The 16,598-nt window shown below is 39.7% G+C and overlaps 1 protein-coding gene across 1 annotated transcript in view; it reads left to right on the plus strand.

Annotated features, from left to right (window-relative positions):
- The window catches only part of LOC139473348 (CCR4-NOT transcription complex subunit 9-like), an 80,487-nt gene that overhangs the window by 52,295 nt on the left and 11,594 nt on the right, over positions 1 to 16,598 (plus strand). The window contains exons 6-7 of the mRNA XM_071255876.1: positions 7,490 to 7,585; positions 8,209 to 8,307. Of these exons, the coding sequence (XP_071111977.1) occupies positions 7,490 to 7,585; positions 8,209 to 8,307 (195 nt within the window). The remainder of the gene's footprint in view (positions 1 to 7,489; positions 7,586 to 8,208; positions 8,308 to 16,598) is intronic.

Below are 16,598 nucleotides of genomic sequence, written 5' to 3' on the forward strand. Positions count from 1 at the left end.
AACCCTTTTTTAGCCTTAGCTGCTCCACTACATTGTATTAGAAACAAGATGTGAAATGTATGATTCGGTTTCGAATCAGATTTTGCTAGACTTCCAGAAGTTTGGAACTCTAAATTCCCTCTGTGTTCAACTTTCTTGGAAAGCTGCAGGAAAATTTGTTCAAGCTCTTTTAACTCTAAGAAGGACAAGAGATTGTCGAGGGATAAAGTGACACTCGATCATGAGGATGCAGTGTGTAAGAAGTGCAAACATGGTGAGAGTGGGAAGCACTCTGCACCCTCTGCTTTCCACCCCAAGGAGAAGGACAAGGTAGTCCACAGTTCCACAGAATACACCGAATACCTGGACTTGCAGGTTGAGAGTACTCGCAATGAAAACATAAGCTGTCGGTGTCTGTTCCTTTCAAAATGGAGGAATTCTTTGAGAAACAGACTATGAAGATACAGTCCGAATTATGTGCTTCCATGAGTGACGTGATTCGACAAGAGCTCATATCTGTCAAACAAGAGATTTCACAGTTACAAGGAGTGTACCATTACCGGGATATACCCATCAGGCCGACTCCCGTCCCCTCTACTTGAGACAGGAATGTATATTGTTCTTCTAGATTCCGCCTGACCATGCTCCTCATGAGATGAATGAAATTTCTGATTTTGCAGAGCCAGCATGTTCCCTCTGGAAACTACTCGTGAGATAGTAACATTCCCAAGGTGTACCATGTGGATAACCTTTGATTCTGCTAGATCTTGTGCTGCTATTGCCACCAGTAAGAACAAGTCTACAGCTACTTTTACTTGAGCTGATGTATTGCTTGATAACAGCTCTTACGATGACAATGGTTACTGTATTTTCTTGAGTATAGTGCACACTTTTTTCTCAAAAAACATAGCTGGGTAGAAGGGGGTGCATATTATTGCATAATGATTTTTGATGTTTTTTTTCTCGAATGCAAAGACATTACACTGTGAGCACATAACACTGGAAATACCATGTCAACAAATCCAAGCTGAAGTATGCAAATTAATCATATAATTACACTGTCTGGTTATAACAAGTGTTCATTGTATATCTGGACTTACGATTGTAACTTATTTCCTTTTGATATTGTTTTAATTAATTTCGGCGAAATTCTGTGTGAAGCGATCGGAAGACGCCTTGAAACGAACTGTAGTTGACAGAATGGATGCATCTATCATAAATGCCATACTTTGACACGTTAAAAGTCGTATTTGTTGTAGTTTGATGATTCTAACAAAAAATACAATTTAAACAGTAAATCAACGTCTGGTGATTTTTTATCTCTAATTTCATATTTGTACTGACCAAGTTTCTTATTGCCCATTCGTTTACCGGAATTTGCTGAAGGGGTACGGTGAAAAAAAAATTGTGCATAATATCCGCTATTTTATTTTTCCAAAATACTTGATCCACTAAAGGGGGGTGCGCATTATACTTGGGTGCACACTATACTCAAGAAAATGCGGTATACTGCACATGGCATGTGCGAGTCTTACCTCAGGTCATCTGCAAGGAGCAAGACACCTAGCGACAGTGATAAGTCTTCTAGCTAATAAATTGCAATGGGTTAATCCTGACTTTGACCCTGTTGTATCAGATAATAAAACGTCTTTAAATTGTACAGTACTTTCTCCAAGATTATGAATGTCTTGTATAAGTTCCTGTCTTCTGAATATGCAAGAAAATCTTCTTGCGGCCCAGGTGTGGATGTCGAGCCGAGACTAGATCTCCTCGCACAAGCTGTACAGAGCCCAACAGGAAGTCTGTTCTGTCTTAGCCAATTCAGCTGGAATATGCCCAGCAAACAGGGCACGGAGACACTCATCCACTGTGGTAGCATTTGTCCAGAGACAATGTGGAATGAGATAAGGGAATAAGTGTTATGTAAACATTCCTTTTAATATTGCCCTAATATGTTAAAAAACAAAATTTCTTCAGCAGTAAGTGTTGGTTGTTTCTTTCCTTCAGTTATCTCAATTGACACAGGAAACCCTACACTCAAAGCATGTGTAATCCTTCCAATTTCCACTCCAATTTTCAAATTCATACTCTATAAATTGTTTTTGATGATCTTTTAGACAAGGTTTCTCCATAGTATCTTTTGATTAGTTCCTACCTTACATATATTACTTGACAAGTAAGGAAATTATTTTCTTTGTTTAGGTGATTGTGTACAGCATCACGCATGGCTACTCGAGCTCAAACTAAATGCACCAGGTGTGTGTTGATTCTACGGAGACGGAATTTAAAGAATTAATTATGCATTGCAATAAAGATGGGAAATGGGTGGGGGAACTCCGAAAATGGATCCTCCATGCCAGTTACTCAAGATCTGAGCTCATCACAGACTTCACCTCTGCCCAGTCTAATGTGTGTACACCTCACCATTTGAGAAATGGACAGACTTTTTGGAGGACCTCAATGTCGATTTGGTCACTGAATATTGATCTGTCCACCAGTACACTAGATCACCATCCCACCGCCTGTGACAAAAATGGCATTTGAGGAGCTCACAACAAATTAGTTTGATATGAGTAATCAAGCTCGAAACTAGTTACTGATTAACAAGAGATTACTCTTAGCATTACCTTATCCCTTTTGTTATGCATGGAATAAACCTGAAATGGACAAGCGTAAACAATCAATTAGTTTGACCTCTTCTGATTCATCTATCTCGGTCATATCAGCAAAGACCAAAAGTGAGGAACTTATGGAAGAGAAATAACCATTTTTGAATGAATTTACACAGTTGTTATCTTCAGTGTTTGCGAACTTTCATTCAGAAATTACGCTTGACATTGCTAAAATAGATGACTCCTGAGTTGAGCAAGTGATCATTACGCAAGCTTAGCTAACTAAACAATGGCTGGATAAATGGATTTCAAGCTATCTGAGGCTTACAAAACAAAGGGACCGGTTACTCAATGTGGGTTTCCTGCTAAAGAGCCTGGGACCCTGGATCTGTCTGACAGGCTGCGGGCAAGTTCAGGCAAATCCGTTCTGCTTAGCCCCAAGTTGAGAAGCTTGTAATGCCTGACGTGGGTTTGGAACAACAGGCAGACCGAACCCTGTCATGCACAGTGGGATCCACAGCTTGTTTTTCCACGTTGTACGGGTCTTGGGTCAAGCATACAACCTATTTCATCCCAAGAACCAATTTGGATGATTTATTGCGGGGTTGGAATATTTCTCAGAAAGTGGAAGCAGTGTACATGTTAATACCAGTTACCAAACCACTGAAAAAACCAATGAAGGTTCTACCTGTGGAATAAGGAAAATCTGATTATTCAATTCCAGAGAAAAATTCTAGATTGTCCATGCTGCATTCCACAACTGTCCATTCGACTTTACTTATGATGAATGAAAATTTATCAAAGTTGAAGTTTGGAGCAAAGCTACCCCAGCCAAACCAGTTTATGCCATTCATAAGCACATCTCATGAATCTCATGCGCCTAAATTGGACAATGATTTCTCATATCTGTGACTACCTAAAAAATTCTCATGTTTCTGTTTGGCAGAAGGATTTAAAAGATATATGCATATACGTCTCCAGATATTTTGTCAAACATCAAGTAGTTGAGGGCAGGAATTAGATCACTACTTCCTCCTACTTTCAAAGACTCTACAGGTATTCAACTTGATTCGTTGGTTACCATGTTGGCAGATGTTGCCATGGCACATTCATTTTTGACATTATTTATATGTTAGTATTGGATCCTGCCATGTTTCAAGTTAACACAATTGCCAAGCTAATGTGTGGAAAGAATGAAGAATTTAGATGCAGGCCACATCTCCCAGACATATCCAAAGATTTATTATATGCACAGCCACTGGCTAACACACTTTTTAATGGTATGTGTGCAGAAACATTAAAAGACAAACAGGATAAAACGCAAATGTTGCTTAATTAATGATTGACCCGATGGAAAACACAGACAGGAAACAGTCAAAGGAATACCAGAGGCAAACTTTTATCTTCAACTAGACCTCACCAATCAACCAAATTTCAACAGAAATCATCTGCTGGTAGATTTCAGTCTAAACCGGTATTTAACCTAAGTTCGGATGCCCCAGCAAATTTCAGGGAACGCACAACTGGAGGTCAGGGGTCTGACTGTTTTTCCCAAGGGAGGGGAGAAAACACACATTTTGATGATCGTCTAGTTTCATCTCACAAGTCAAATCCTGTTGATCTTGGAATGGCCATGCACTACGATATTATAAACCTCAATTTTCTCATTCCGTGTACCGAGGGTCCAGTGGGTGGTCGACATTCACTGTTTACGAGAATTGGAAATCAATAACGTCCGACCAGTGGATTTTTAATGTTCTGAGAATGGGTTATTGGCTTCAATGGATGTTTCACACTGTAGGCAACAGATATGTCTTATAAGATCCCAAGCTGTCAGCAGCCATGGAAGCAGTGAATGAGCTATTACAGAAAGGAGCCATTTTTTAATTGGATTCGATGGACACCTCTCCAGCTTGTTATTTGTGCATTGAGGTATGAATCGAAAAACCGATGTGCAAAATGTATGAATCCGCGTAGCGCATGTCATCGATCCCCAGTGCGTGGATAGATGCTCATGATATCAATCACTGGATTGTCTGGTCCAGACTCGATTATTTACAGACCGCTGTCATATAGCTGAAATATCTCTGTGTGTGGCGTAAAACAACAAACAAACAAACCAACTCTGTTGAGAATGTTGACTTCAGGGTCTTGGTCAGTGCTCTGTTGGGTTTATTCCAGAGTTGCACATATGCCGCATATGTCACTTGTTACTCAATTTTACTTTCAGTAATTTTTTCATTGTACATGTATTGTTATTTTCATGTATTACATCAAACATAAAATAACTTTATAATAAAGTACACTGAGGTGTGTATATCTCTCCGTTGGACATTATTATATGTGTAGAAATATTGAAATTTCCTCTGATTATGTAGGATAGATGGTAGCATTTACGTGGTTAATGGCTCCTTACTGATGTGTTAGTTCGCTTGGGACAGCACGTTTCAGATCTTGCCCCACGTGCGGGCACGTGCATTGTCGGATGCATGCTGACTTAGTGTTTACAGTCGTGGGTCATATGGTAAGAGCGCTCCGATTGGTTGGTGACAGACTGGACTAGCCAGTGGCTGCACCGTTTAAACGTGTTGACCCAGAGGTTACGTGTCATTGCGAGTATATAAGAGATAGGCGCGAATGCTCTCATTGTCTGGCATGATCGGGAAGATCATTACAGGTGAGGGAGACCACACCAAATTACCGTGTTCGGAGGTCGAACAATTCCCCAAATCCCTAGTAATTTTAGGCAATAAAGATCTAACTTATGTGGCAACTTTAGAATTCATGGGTAAATTGTTATAAAGCTGGGTTGGATGGGTGGACTGAATCAGGAAATAATATAAGCTATGTGATGTAGCTACATTGAACGATTGTGTTCGGAGGTTTGGAAGGGTGGTTTGTTTGTCTTCATAGACTGTGTTAAGGATGCTGTAGGAATTAAAGGGGGTTAGTGAGGGGTTTGTTCGTTTGCTTTAGGCTGCTTTTGAGTTTTATTTTTAAGGTATATGTAAGTAGGATTTTTGGTTTAATAATGTAAAGTTTAGTTAGGAATAGGATTGATTGATTTGTAATTGTTCTTGAGTTCGTATTTATATTTTGTTACAGTTGGTTTTTTTTCGTTTTGTTTATTTTTCTATAATAAACTGTTAAAACTTGATTATATTTTGTTGTGCATCACCTCCCTACATCCAACGAACTGAGGTCGTAAAGGACAGACAGAGGGACCATAGACACTTTATTTTAGTATTTTTCGGCATTAATATCTTCTGAATAAAAGAAACAACGCAAAGTCATGGTGTCCTAAAGTGCCCAAAGCCTGTCCTGTTACATATGTATGAGTATATTATTTGTCTGGACATGTTTGTTTTGAAAGAGCTGTAGAACCTGGAAAGTTCATTAATGTTCCATGGTTTACTGTTGATTGCTGTGTTGACACTGATTACTTCAGACTAGAATTGACCCGTGAAGATCCGGCGTAGAAAATGTCTCCAGCAACCCATGCTTGCTGTAAAAGGCGACTATGGTTGTCATAAGAGGCAACTGACAAGATCTGGTGGTCAGGCTCGCTGACTTGGTTGAAACATGTCATCGTATCCCATGTCAATCACTGTCAATCAATTGTCTGGTCCCGATTTATTATTTATAGATGGCTGTCAGGACAACTTACGTTTGTGTCAAGAAGTCAGTAGTTCACATAGGATTCGCTGAATGAAAAGAAGACACTATTAATAGATATTGGAAACATACAGACAAAAATACACTGACCACTACAACAAGATAGTGTAATAATAGGACCAACTTGTGTATTTACGAAAGGATACAGAGCTGAGATCACCTGTCATGGAAATGCATCCATAACACCTGATCATGAACTTCTGAGGGTGTGACAAGTTTCAAAGCTGATACATTATTGATTATAGATTGATTGATGAAGTCCATTATCAATCAGAAATTTAGAGGTCAATTCACAGCAATATTCATGACTAAAGGAGGTGTTAATATGTCAGTAGTTGATATAGAACAAGCATGATGTGGTTCATTTTATGGTTTTAGATTCTAAGCATTTATTTTCATATTTCTTAAAGTTATTTTCTGCTTGTTATTAATACAGTAAAATTCCATGGTACTGTTACCACAAAACCTTATGCTATGACCAAGAAGAAAAAAGTATGAATTTGTAAATAGGATATTGAAAAATGTTCATGTTTATTTTGACATTTAACCTGTGTGGATCTTGAAAAACATACAATATTTCTTAACCAAACTTGGCACACAGATAGGTCTCGTGGTGAACTGGTGCCTTTTCATAGTTTGGGATGTTTGGAAAATGCATTTTGTTGAGTTTCCATGGTAATGACTTTGACTAAAAATTGCGATAAGTGTTTTCCGGAGCAGATCTGGAATACTATATTTCCTCACCAAAGTTGGCACATAGTTGGGTCCAGAGGTGAACTGATGTGCTTTGATTGTTTGTGATTTGTTCACAAATATATTTCGACTTTCAATGCCAGAGATTTCATATATTTATTCAAGATGAGTATTTACCATTGTAGGGGATATTGATGACTTTGTCCTCTTGTTCACATTACATTTCTTCTTCTTTTTCATGAAAAAGGGTTCCTCAGTTGTGTCATTTTTAGAATAGAATGGTTGGTAATTCCTAAACTTACTGTAGTAATTGATTAGAAATATAATCTGTTTCAAGTAGTATCTATCTATCTATCATCAACTACTGATATATGTAAATGCCTCTGATCCTTAATTGCACTTTATACAGACCTCTGGGGTTGTGGGAATGCTGAATAATTGAAAGTCAAATGTTCAGGATACTTCTTATGATCAAGCATGACAACTGTCCTAAGACTGGTGGTATCGTGTTGTCTTCGTTTTATTTTCAGACTGATGAGCAAGAAGTTATCAACTTTCTGCTGAACACTGAAATCATTCCTCTGTGTTTGAGAATCATGGAATCAGGCAGTGAACTTTCAAAAACAGTAAGACATTTTGATAGTCTGTTATCCTCCAGCACTAAAAGGTTGGCAGGAGATCCGGACAATAAAGAATTTATGGCAATTTTCTTAAATTTGTCAGCAGGTTTTACCATCAAATAAGTTTTCCACCCAAAAGAACTTTTTATTCTGTAATAACAAACATGCCTTTTAATGTTAAGACTAGCAACATTTTCAGAAATGATTAGTCATTTGTTTAACAATGTTTAGAATAAGTCCAGAATAAATTTGCACCAGGTCGAAACACACTTGGTGAGTTGTCTGCCTTGTCTGTCAATAGCAAATTGTGAACAATCAAGGACAGCAAGGGCATGGGGAAGTAAATGTGTACACATGAATAACCGTCGTGGTGATTCTGAGTTAGAATTGGTCTTCAACATCCTATTTTGGGCTTGTAAAGAGCGACCACATGGATTTCATGGTTGATGGCCTGTCTTTGTAGCCCGACGACATGGAGCAATGTTCACAATATCAATAACAATATTGTCTGATCAAGACTCAATGATTTACAGGCCACCATCAAATAGCTGGAATATTGCTAAGTGCGGCTTTAAACAACAACCAATATTGTAAGAATAATAATATGAGCTCTTTTTGTCTAATTTCAGGTAGCCACATTCATCCTACAAAAGATACTTTTGGACGAAACAGGTCTTGCCTATATCTGCCAAACTTATGAAAGATTTTCACATGTTGCAATGATCTTGGTATGTACCTCTTCCATGCTTACAAATCATATTTACTGGTATTTCAGGATGATATGGTGCAAAGAAAATTATTCATGAAGCATCCCCATATTAATGGGAATGCTTTAAGTTTATTTTTAAATATGACCACCACAGCCTTTGCACTTAGCACAAGGTCAAGTTCACATTCCTGGTCATACACTCAGTAATGTCTTACGTTCATGATTGATCAAGAAATGTTCACTGTAATCATTGGTAATAGGATGAAATTTATCATGGTAGGTGGTGAGGTATTGAGCCACCTTCAATGAAGATAAGGGTGATTCAAGGGGCATTCACACAGTACAAATAGCTGAAAACAATTTATTGCATATGAACACATTGCATCATTTGAACCTGCAATAAATGTGATATTTACACCTTGATTTGGAAACAAATACGCCAACTACAATTCGCAACAGTAACTTCTGTTTTTCAGTATCCATTCCAATGTGTAAACATTCAATAAAGGACCTTTAAAGGTACCGGTAGTTACATGGAACATCTCTGAACCAAATTGCCACTGTTGACATTTTAGCAGTCTCTGTCTCTGCGTCACTCTTTTCACAGTGTGGGTTGAAACTGCTGGATATGTAACTGTCAGGAGAGGTCCATTACATTTAAAGACAACAAAGTATGTGACACACACAAATACACTTCAGTTATGGATACTGCGGGAAATTGTCTTTTATGTGATATCAGTTAGTCATATTAGGCAAAGCTAATGTTCAATAAACAACAATTTATGATATCACCATTTTATTAATTTCCAATTCGTAGCATTACTATGTCTCTGAATAAGGTATAGTTACTTTGAGAATTGAAGTGTTGTACTGTCAGTACTGATAAATTTTAACATGTTCTTTAATCCAATTTTTCTTTGGTTAATTGTGGGTAATATATACTGTTAAATTCTGATTTTGTGTTAAATCCTAACAGTATCTGGTTTCAGGTATCTTGCAAGAGACAACTGAACACAGGAAATATTCATGATTTTATCAACTTTTGAAAATCAATTCTTTTCAAGCATTTAGTCAGAGATCTTAAGAGATCCGTGTTATATGCAACTCAACACAGAGTGATTGCTGAACTATGTGCAACAAATTGTTTCAATTAGTTGTTCCGTGTGAATGTCCCTTAGATCTTCATTTGTAAGGTAGTTCTATTTCTTTGGTTACTGAACCAAAGTGCATCCTCTTGTCTGGCTGTCTTTTGCGTTTTCAGCATCTCTTCTGAAAATATAAGGCCTTTGGAACTGTAAGTTTGCACGATTGATCCCCGCCATGGTGTTTCTGAAACCTGACACAGAATTCTGATTTGATTTCAAACATGGCTGCAATGGTGACCATGTATTATATTGGAAATTTAAAAGCAGCAAGTTAATGGTTTTGAGAATAACATATAAATTATTTGTAAAACTTATACTATCTCACTCTGTGCATTTTATCCTTCATTTTTTTACCTTGAATGAAACGATCCTAAAACAAGTTTCCAGCCCCAAAAAGCCCCACCTCACCCGAACACATGCCAATCGTAACCATGGCTACTATCACAAACAATTTACAGAGTGCTCCTTCTTCCTGCTGATCTTACTACAGAGAGTGGCATCAGAAGGACCACGTTTGGTCGTTTGGTTTTGGACAGAAGATCAGACCAGTTCTAAAGACAAATCACAGACGGTCCCATGAGAGAGAGTGAGAGAGAGAGAGAGAGAGAGAGAGAGAGACCAAATCAATGGTTGAGTTCGAAAGAACGGAGGAAATTAACAAAGATCTTCCTACCCCTCAACAAGCATTAGAGACAGCTTTGACAGCCAAAACTGGGATCGATGGACACCTCACCACGATCGTCTTGCCTTAAGGATCAGAGACCCTGGACACATAGGCAACGATACGACTGTGAGAAGTTGGATTAGTCTACATAGTTTGATGTCAGACATGACGATAGTCAGGAGCGGGATCAGGAGTGAGTGTATCTTCGTTCAAGTGAAGAACGGAAGTGAGTGTATGAGGATCATTTGGAGCAGAAGGATGGATCGACAGAATCGACCTCACTTAGCTTCTTCACTGGACTCAATCATCAGCATTTTCTTCGTCTGATATTCATGCTTTGGTGCAGGCCATGTCTACTGTTCTTAGCTTGCATTCAGACATGGAAAATAAAGAAAAGTAATTGGAGGGCCTTTTTCTTACTTATTTCAATGATCAAAGAGTCCGCTATGATTGGTAGTCCTGCAAATAAATAACCATCTGCAATCACTTTCATGGCGTCTTATCAAGATTATGCGTTTCACAGGCATTCGGTGATCTCGACCTCTGTTACATGTTCAACCAAGAACCAATTGGGAACATGAGATCATTCAACTGCAGACAAACACTGAGGATCAGATGAGGTTCGATCATGATGTTGAGTTCCCTGATAAAAAGAAAACACTCTAGTTCCTTAATTTCTAAAAATTAGCAACTTCCGGTATAATTAATTACAAACAGAAACAATCTGAATCATAACATCATCGATTGGATGATAGTTGTACGATCATGGCAGTGGCGGTAAACAAGTAACTCCACATGCATCGTGATCCCATGATAGACCTACTACTACAATCTTTTTTACATATCCAACTTAATTTTCTAGAAATAATTTACTTGGATGTATAAATCTTTGTAAAAATTATCACATTTTTATCGAGTTTGCAAGTGATTTCATTTGATTAGCTTTCGGACACACACTCCGGCGCAGTGGTGACTTAGCATAACACCATTGCCACAGGCTAATTTTCATATCGCCAGACTTTTCTGTTTGTAAACAAACGCGCATATTCTGAAAACAAATGTACTGGCCTAATGCATGCCTTTGTGTGCACTTTACATATTGTTTGGCATAATAATATAGATTTTCAAATACAACTGCGATAGTGAAGTTCATGATGATATATTTTTAAACTTCAAAGTGGCTGTATTGCTAGCCCATCCGTTTGGCTATGATGACAGCATGTGGAGCCGTACAACCAATGTAAACAAAGGATAACTACGCAAATTATTTTTCAGGATATTTTCTCACTGAAAGATAACCATTCTATGACATATGTTTGTTTAGAAGCGTAGACATGTCAAAAATAAAACAGGTGAAAAACATATGCAATATCTTGAATTGACTGTGTAAGATGTGACAAATCATCACATGGCGCTGGCCCATGGCAGAGGCCCATGGAAGAGGTACTATGCTGGCTGCAGGATGCAAGGAACTCTGGGTAGAAGAGTGTTTTGGACATTGACATGCTGTTGACAAGCTTAAGTGACACGTTTGAGTGTTCCCTAACATGCGATTTGTTCAGTTGAACAAAGTCAACCAACACTGCGAATAATGAAAGGTTCTAGGTAAACGATTCAATTGCAAATTATTGCCCATTACGAAAAATAATCAAAATACTTGCAGTTTTATCTATCATTGCTAAAACCAGAAGCACGAACCGCATGTCACACATCGAGTCAAAATATGCAAAAGTTGGTAAGCCATCATCAAGAAAATTAAGAAATAGGTTTAAATTCAAAAGATATTACATAATTTACTATTTGTTGTCACCTGTTTACTATTTATTGTGAGTCGGTAAGTCTAAATCCGAAATCATTATGGATTCAACACTCGATGATTATCAAATTATTTTCGGACAACAGCATCGGGGAGTGATATAACACATTGATATGACATAATATTGATAACATAATATTGTTATTGGTTTATCATTGCAAGAAGGACAATTTAGAATATTAAAGATGTTTGTTAAAAACTTTCAACCCCTCTCTTTCCCTCCCCACTCCTCAGTGTTCAGAATTGATGAAACAAGGTACACAGTGACTGGATGAATGTAGGGCCTATCTGATTTTGTACCCAAAAACAAATTTGTACCCAAAATACTTGGTGATTTTGTTTCCAAGAAATTAAAACTATATCTATAAGAATATAGATTCACCCTCTGTGTCTTTTTCGGGTAAGCCCTCTGGCACCTACCAGCGTCATGATTGCTCCAGAGGAGGGAGCAGCAATTACAGGGACCGCAAATGAAAAGACACACACTCACGACTGGGACCTCCCACCCCCTGTCAGTCAAGTTGTCAACACCCCTGTAGGTGGGAGACTGTGCAGATATTGGCGGAACTGGGAAATCCTGGGGGACCCGTACGTCACCAACATCCTCCGCCATGCGTACAGGGTCTTATTGATAGACGACTCAACTCTTACGTTGTGACAATATTGGACACTTACCCCCTGATTCTTAGCAGCTCCTCCATACGAACATCGACACAAAGAGGCCATAGAGATTGTGCACTCCCCAGCCATAATCAACTGGGATGGATAATCAACCTCTGGAAGTCGGAACTCACACTGATATTCCTCCTACAATACATCGTGGGTCTCTTGCAAACCAGTTGAGACATCCTCTCTGTACCCAGGGATAGTTGGGATCGCATCCAACTCCACCAATCACGCAACTCCACCCCACACTACGCTGGTGGCAAGAGTTCTTGGGCCTCCTGACGTCAGCACAGGACTTGACTTGACATCCAGATGTTCCATACCCCATACATCAGACGCCTTGACCCCTTGATATCCGTCATCCCCCCGACCGTCTCATGACTCACCTCTGGTGGTGGATGGTAGAATGTCTAAGAAGGCGTCTCATTGACAGAGCTAACGACCTTGTCGCACCTATTCATTGATGCCTCTCTTCAAGCTTGGGGAGCGCTGCTGGAAGGACAGGTTGCCTCGGGGTTGTGGTCCACCGTACAAAAAGTTTGGCTCATCAACAACCTCGAACTGGAAGCAGACCCTTCATAATGTGAATCTCGACAGACAACATCACCATCATTTGGGTGTCTCCGGAACCAGGGAATGACTCCCACTCACTGCGTCAGCAGACGATCCGGTTCTTCAACCTGGTCGACCAGCTTGGGCTTCAATTACGGTTTCAACTCATCCTGGGCTGCCGAAACATTCTGGCAGATGCTCTATCCCAACCGGGGAAGGTCGCCCCAACAGAGTTGAAGCTCCAGATCCGCTACCAGATCCGCTACCAGATCCACACCTTTGTATCACTGGTCCCAGATCTGCAGGCTTGGGTGGTCAATGCCTTTAGCATTCATTTTGAAGGGCTAAAAGCGTACGTTTTTCTGCCTTCTGTACTCCCGTACTCCTTCCCAGGCTTGATCTCAGAGAGATAGCTGACCTACTGGTTCATCCACACAGCAAGCGACCACATCCGGCACCAGACAAGTTTCATGTACACATCTGGTCCATAGCAAAGGCCATTACACTGGCTTCACCAGGAGTCTACGACGACTAGTGGTTCTCCTTCGAATGTTTCTGCAAAGCAAAATGTCATGAACCAAAATGGCGATTAAAAGGGCAGCACCATTACTACATATCTTCACCTCACCTCTGTTTTAGTGATTCCGGAAAATCACAATATTTCAAAAATTCCAACTCCAAGGCCTACTTTGCTCTTTCCATTGTGAAGCCCAGAAGGCGAAATTCAGCCCCCCCCCCACCCCACCCCCCCAGCCTGTGACCTGAATGTCGTCCTGACCTGCCTGAGAGGCGCGCCATTTGAGCCACTTCATTCGTAGTTGTTCCACAACCTGATGAAAAAGACCATTGGCGATGCATGGTGAGATCCACGGACTAGACGTGTACAGGGCAGGTTCAAGCTGGGAGCGCACAGAGCTGTTCAACTAGGACTGTGTAGGGACTTTATCACCAAGAACCAGCTCCCAGGACAGCCCGACAAATTCTTCCTTATCCCACCACTATCATCAATAGGAGGAGCGGAGGATGAGCAAGAGCTCCTTCTATGTCCAGTGAGAGCACTGCGCTGTTTCATCAACCAATCTCTGGATTGCAGCAAACAACCCAGCGGTCTCTTCATTCCGGTATCAGCAACATCGCAAGCGGAAGTCAGCAGCAACACCATCGCCCTTTGGCTCAGAGCTGTCATCCTCCAAGCCTACGAATCGTCGGGTCTGGGCCTGCCAAGAGCCAGAAACCCTCATGAGATAAGGGTGGTCGCATCCACCATGGCACTACACAGCAATTGCTCCATACGTGCCATTATGGAACATTCTGATACAGTCTTCGCCAGTCACAACCTATGAGATGTCGCTTTAGAAGACATGCAAGCGACACACAGCTTTGGCCGGTTAGTGGTGGCCCAACAGGACACTGCTACTAGGTACCAGTGATGTCCTCGCCTTTCCAGAGCCAGCCTCTCAACCTCACTGGTGCATACCACATTTGACTAGAAGGCTACATGCTACACACATTGCTGCTTGGTAGGTCAATTGTAAATTTTAGTTCAATTTATGCTCTATGATTGTATCGATACTTGGATATCCACCATACAAGACTCTCTCCTTCCCTGTCAAAAGGAATGGTTATTTAGACGCTGAGCTTTGCCTTAGCTGATTGGCTGAGGGATCTTGGAGAGTACAGATGGAAGGCCACATCTGAAGGTATGCCCTCCACCATTTTCCGTCGGATACAGATGCATTTAGGAGAAATGCAGGATAAGTTAAAAAATCTAGTAAAATCCTTGACATTTTTTGTATTTGTATACTTATCCTGCATTACTGCATCAAAAGGGACCCATCTATTGCAGAGCTTCCTGCCCACGATAGGGTTATCCTCACAGCTAGTTGAAACAACTTCTTCTTCAGCAATACTTCACACACCTCTTCTTTCTGTCATGAAAAAGCAGTAATATGCATTAAAGGGGCACTGATCTAAAGAAATTCCCCTTTGTTGCCTTTGTTATTGTTTTTTCCCCGTGAGTACCCGTATGATATAGCAGAAACCTAGACTAGTTCGCGACCTGTGCTGTGCAATTCATAAGCGCATTTGTCACTTTTATTGATAGTATAAGGGCGTATGGTCACATCTATCAACCAAATGAAATACAGTTTTGGAAATAATAAGGAAATGTAGGTATCTTTGTGGGTAGCATCGGTAATGGTGACGAACTTGCTTGGTAATTGTGCGATTTGCGTTTACACTATTTTGACTTGCAACACAAAATAAATATTTCTCCTGAGCATTGCTTATTTTATTGTGTATATATTTTTCACAGTCCAAATGTGCAAAATTTTCACTTAGGAAATTTATTAAACGCCTGAATATTCAGTTATTTTACAAATCGACTGAAAAATATGTCCATCTGTATTATTATGAAAACAAACTCCAAACATTTTTATGTTTAATATCATCACCAAGAGACTGAAAATGTTACGATGAAAAGTACATTTCTTTATTGTTTGGCTTCTAATCCTACATAATAATCTATTGTGATGTTTATAGGCCCTTTTGATCGTCTTAATCAGTTTAAGTCAATCTGTTAAAGAAATGGACAGATTTTTCAGTCAAAATGACTGAAATATTTACACATTTTATAAATTGCCTGAGAAAATCACATTTTACAAATTGACAGTAATATATACTTGCTTACAAAGGAAAAGACTTGTGAAAACAACGTCTATCGCACATCGAAGAATTTCCCAACCAAGATGTAGGGGAACAGGAATGAATCTGTCCAATGCTACAGCAAATGAAGGAAAACAAAATGCAAATATCATAATTACAACCTACCAAATGTATGTGTATAATTTTAGGCAGCTTTCTTGTTTGAGGAATGTATCCGTGAATATCAACACAAAGGAACAATATCCCACACATCTGCAGCTGTACAAAGGAACTCATTCGATGTCACGTGTCTCTGTAACAATCAGATATTTTTAAAAATATATAGCGTTTCGGGATATTATAACCCGTGTTCGTGGGTCCTACTATTTAACGTCCGAGGACGCCTGGGAACGTCCGGGGGCATCCAGAAACGTCTGGGAGGTTTTGTCAGACATTCGGAAAAGTCCGGGAGGCTTCATCAGACATCCAGGAGTTTAAAATACAGTGCAGTCAATAAAACATGTCTTTCTCAGTTTGGTAAGATTGTGAGAATATCAACTGTCGTACGTGTTTGCCATGTGCAGTGGCCAGAAACTTCCGGGCGTTATTTAGTAGGACCGGTGTTCGTTTCTCAACTGATCATTTAAATTGTTTCAGGTGTTTCACATAGGTGTCATGTCTCAAACGTCGACTAAGAAAGCCCATGTGACAACTATTCACGGTTCCTAAAAAAATCCTTTGAGTTAGATAACAATGAGCAATCAATCAATATATTATCGGTTAACCCTTTGAAGAAAGTATGGTGTTTTTACATTGGCACTTCA

Source organism: Haliotis cracherodii, unplaced genomic scaffold (genome assembly GCF_022045235.1).
Source record: "Haliotis cracherodii isolate W230 unplaced genomic scaffold, xgHalCrac1.p SCAF_28, whole genome shotgun sequence".
Taxonomy (NCBI): domain Eukaryota; kingdom Metazoa; phylum Mollusca; class Gastropoda; order Lepetellida; family Haliotidae; genus Haliotis; species Haliotis cracherodii.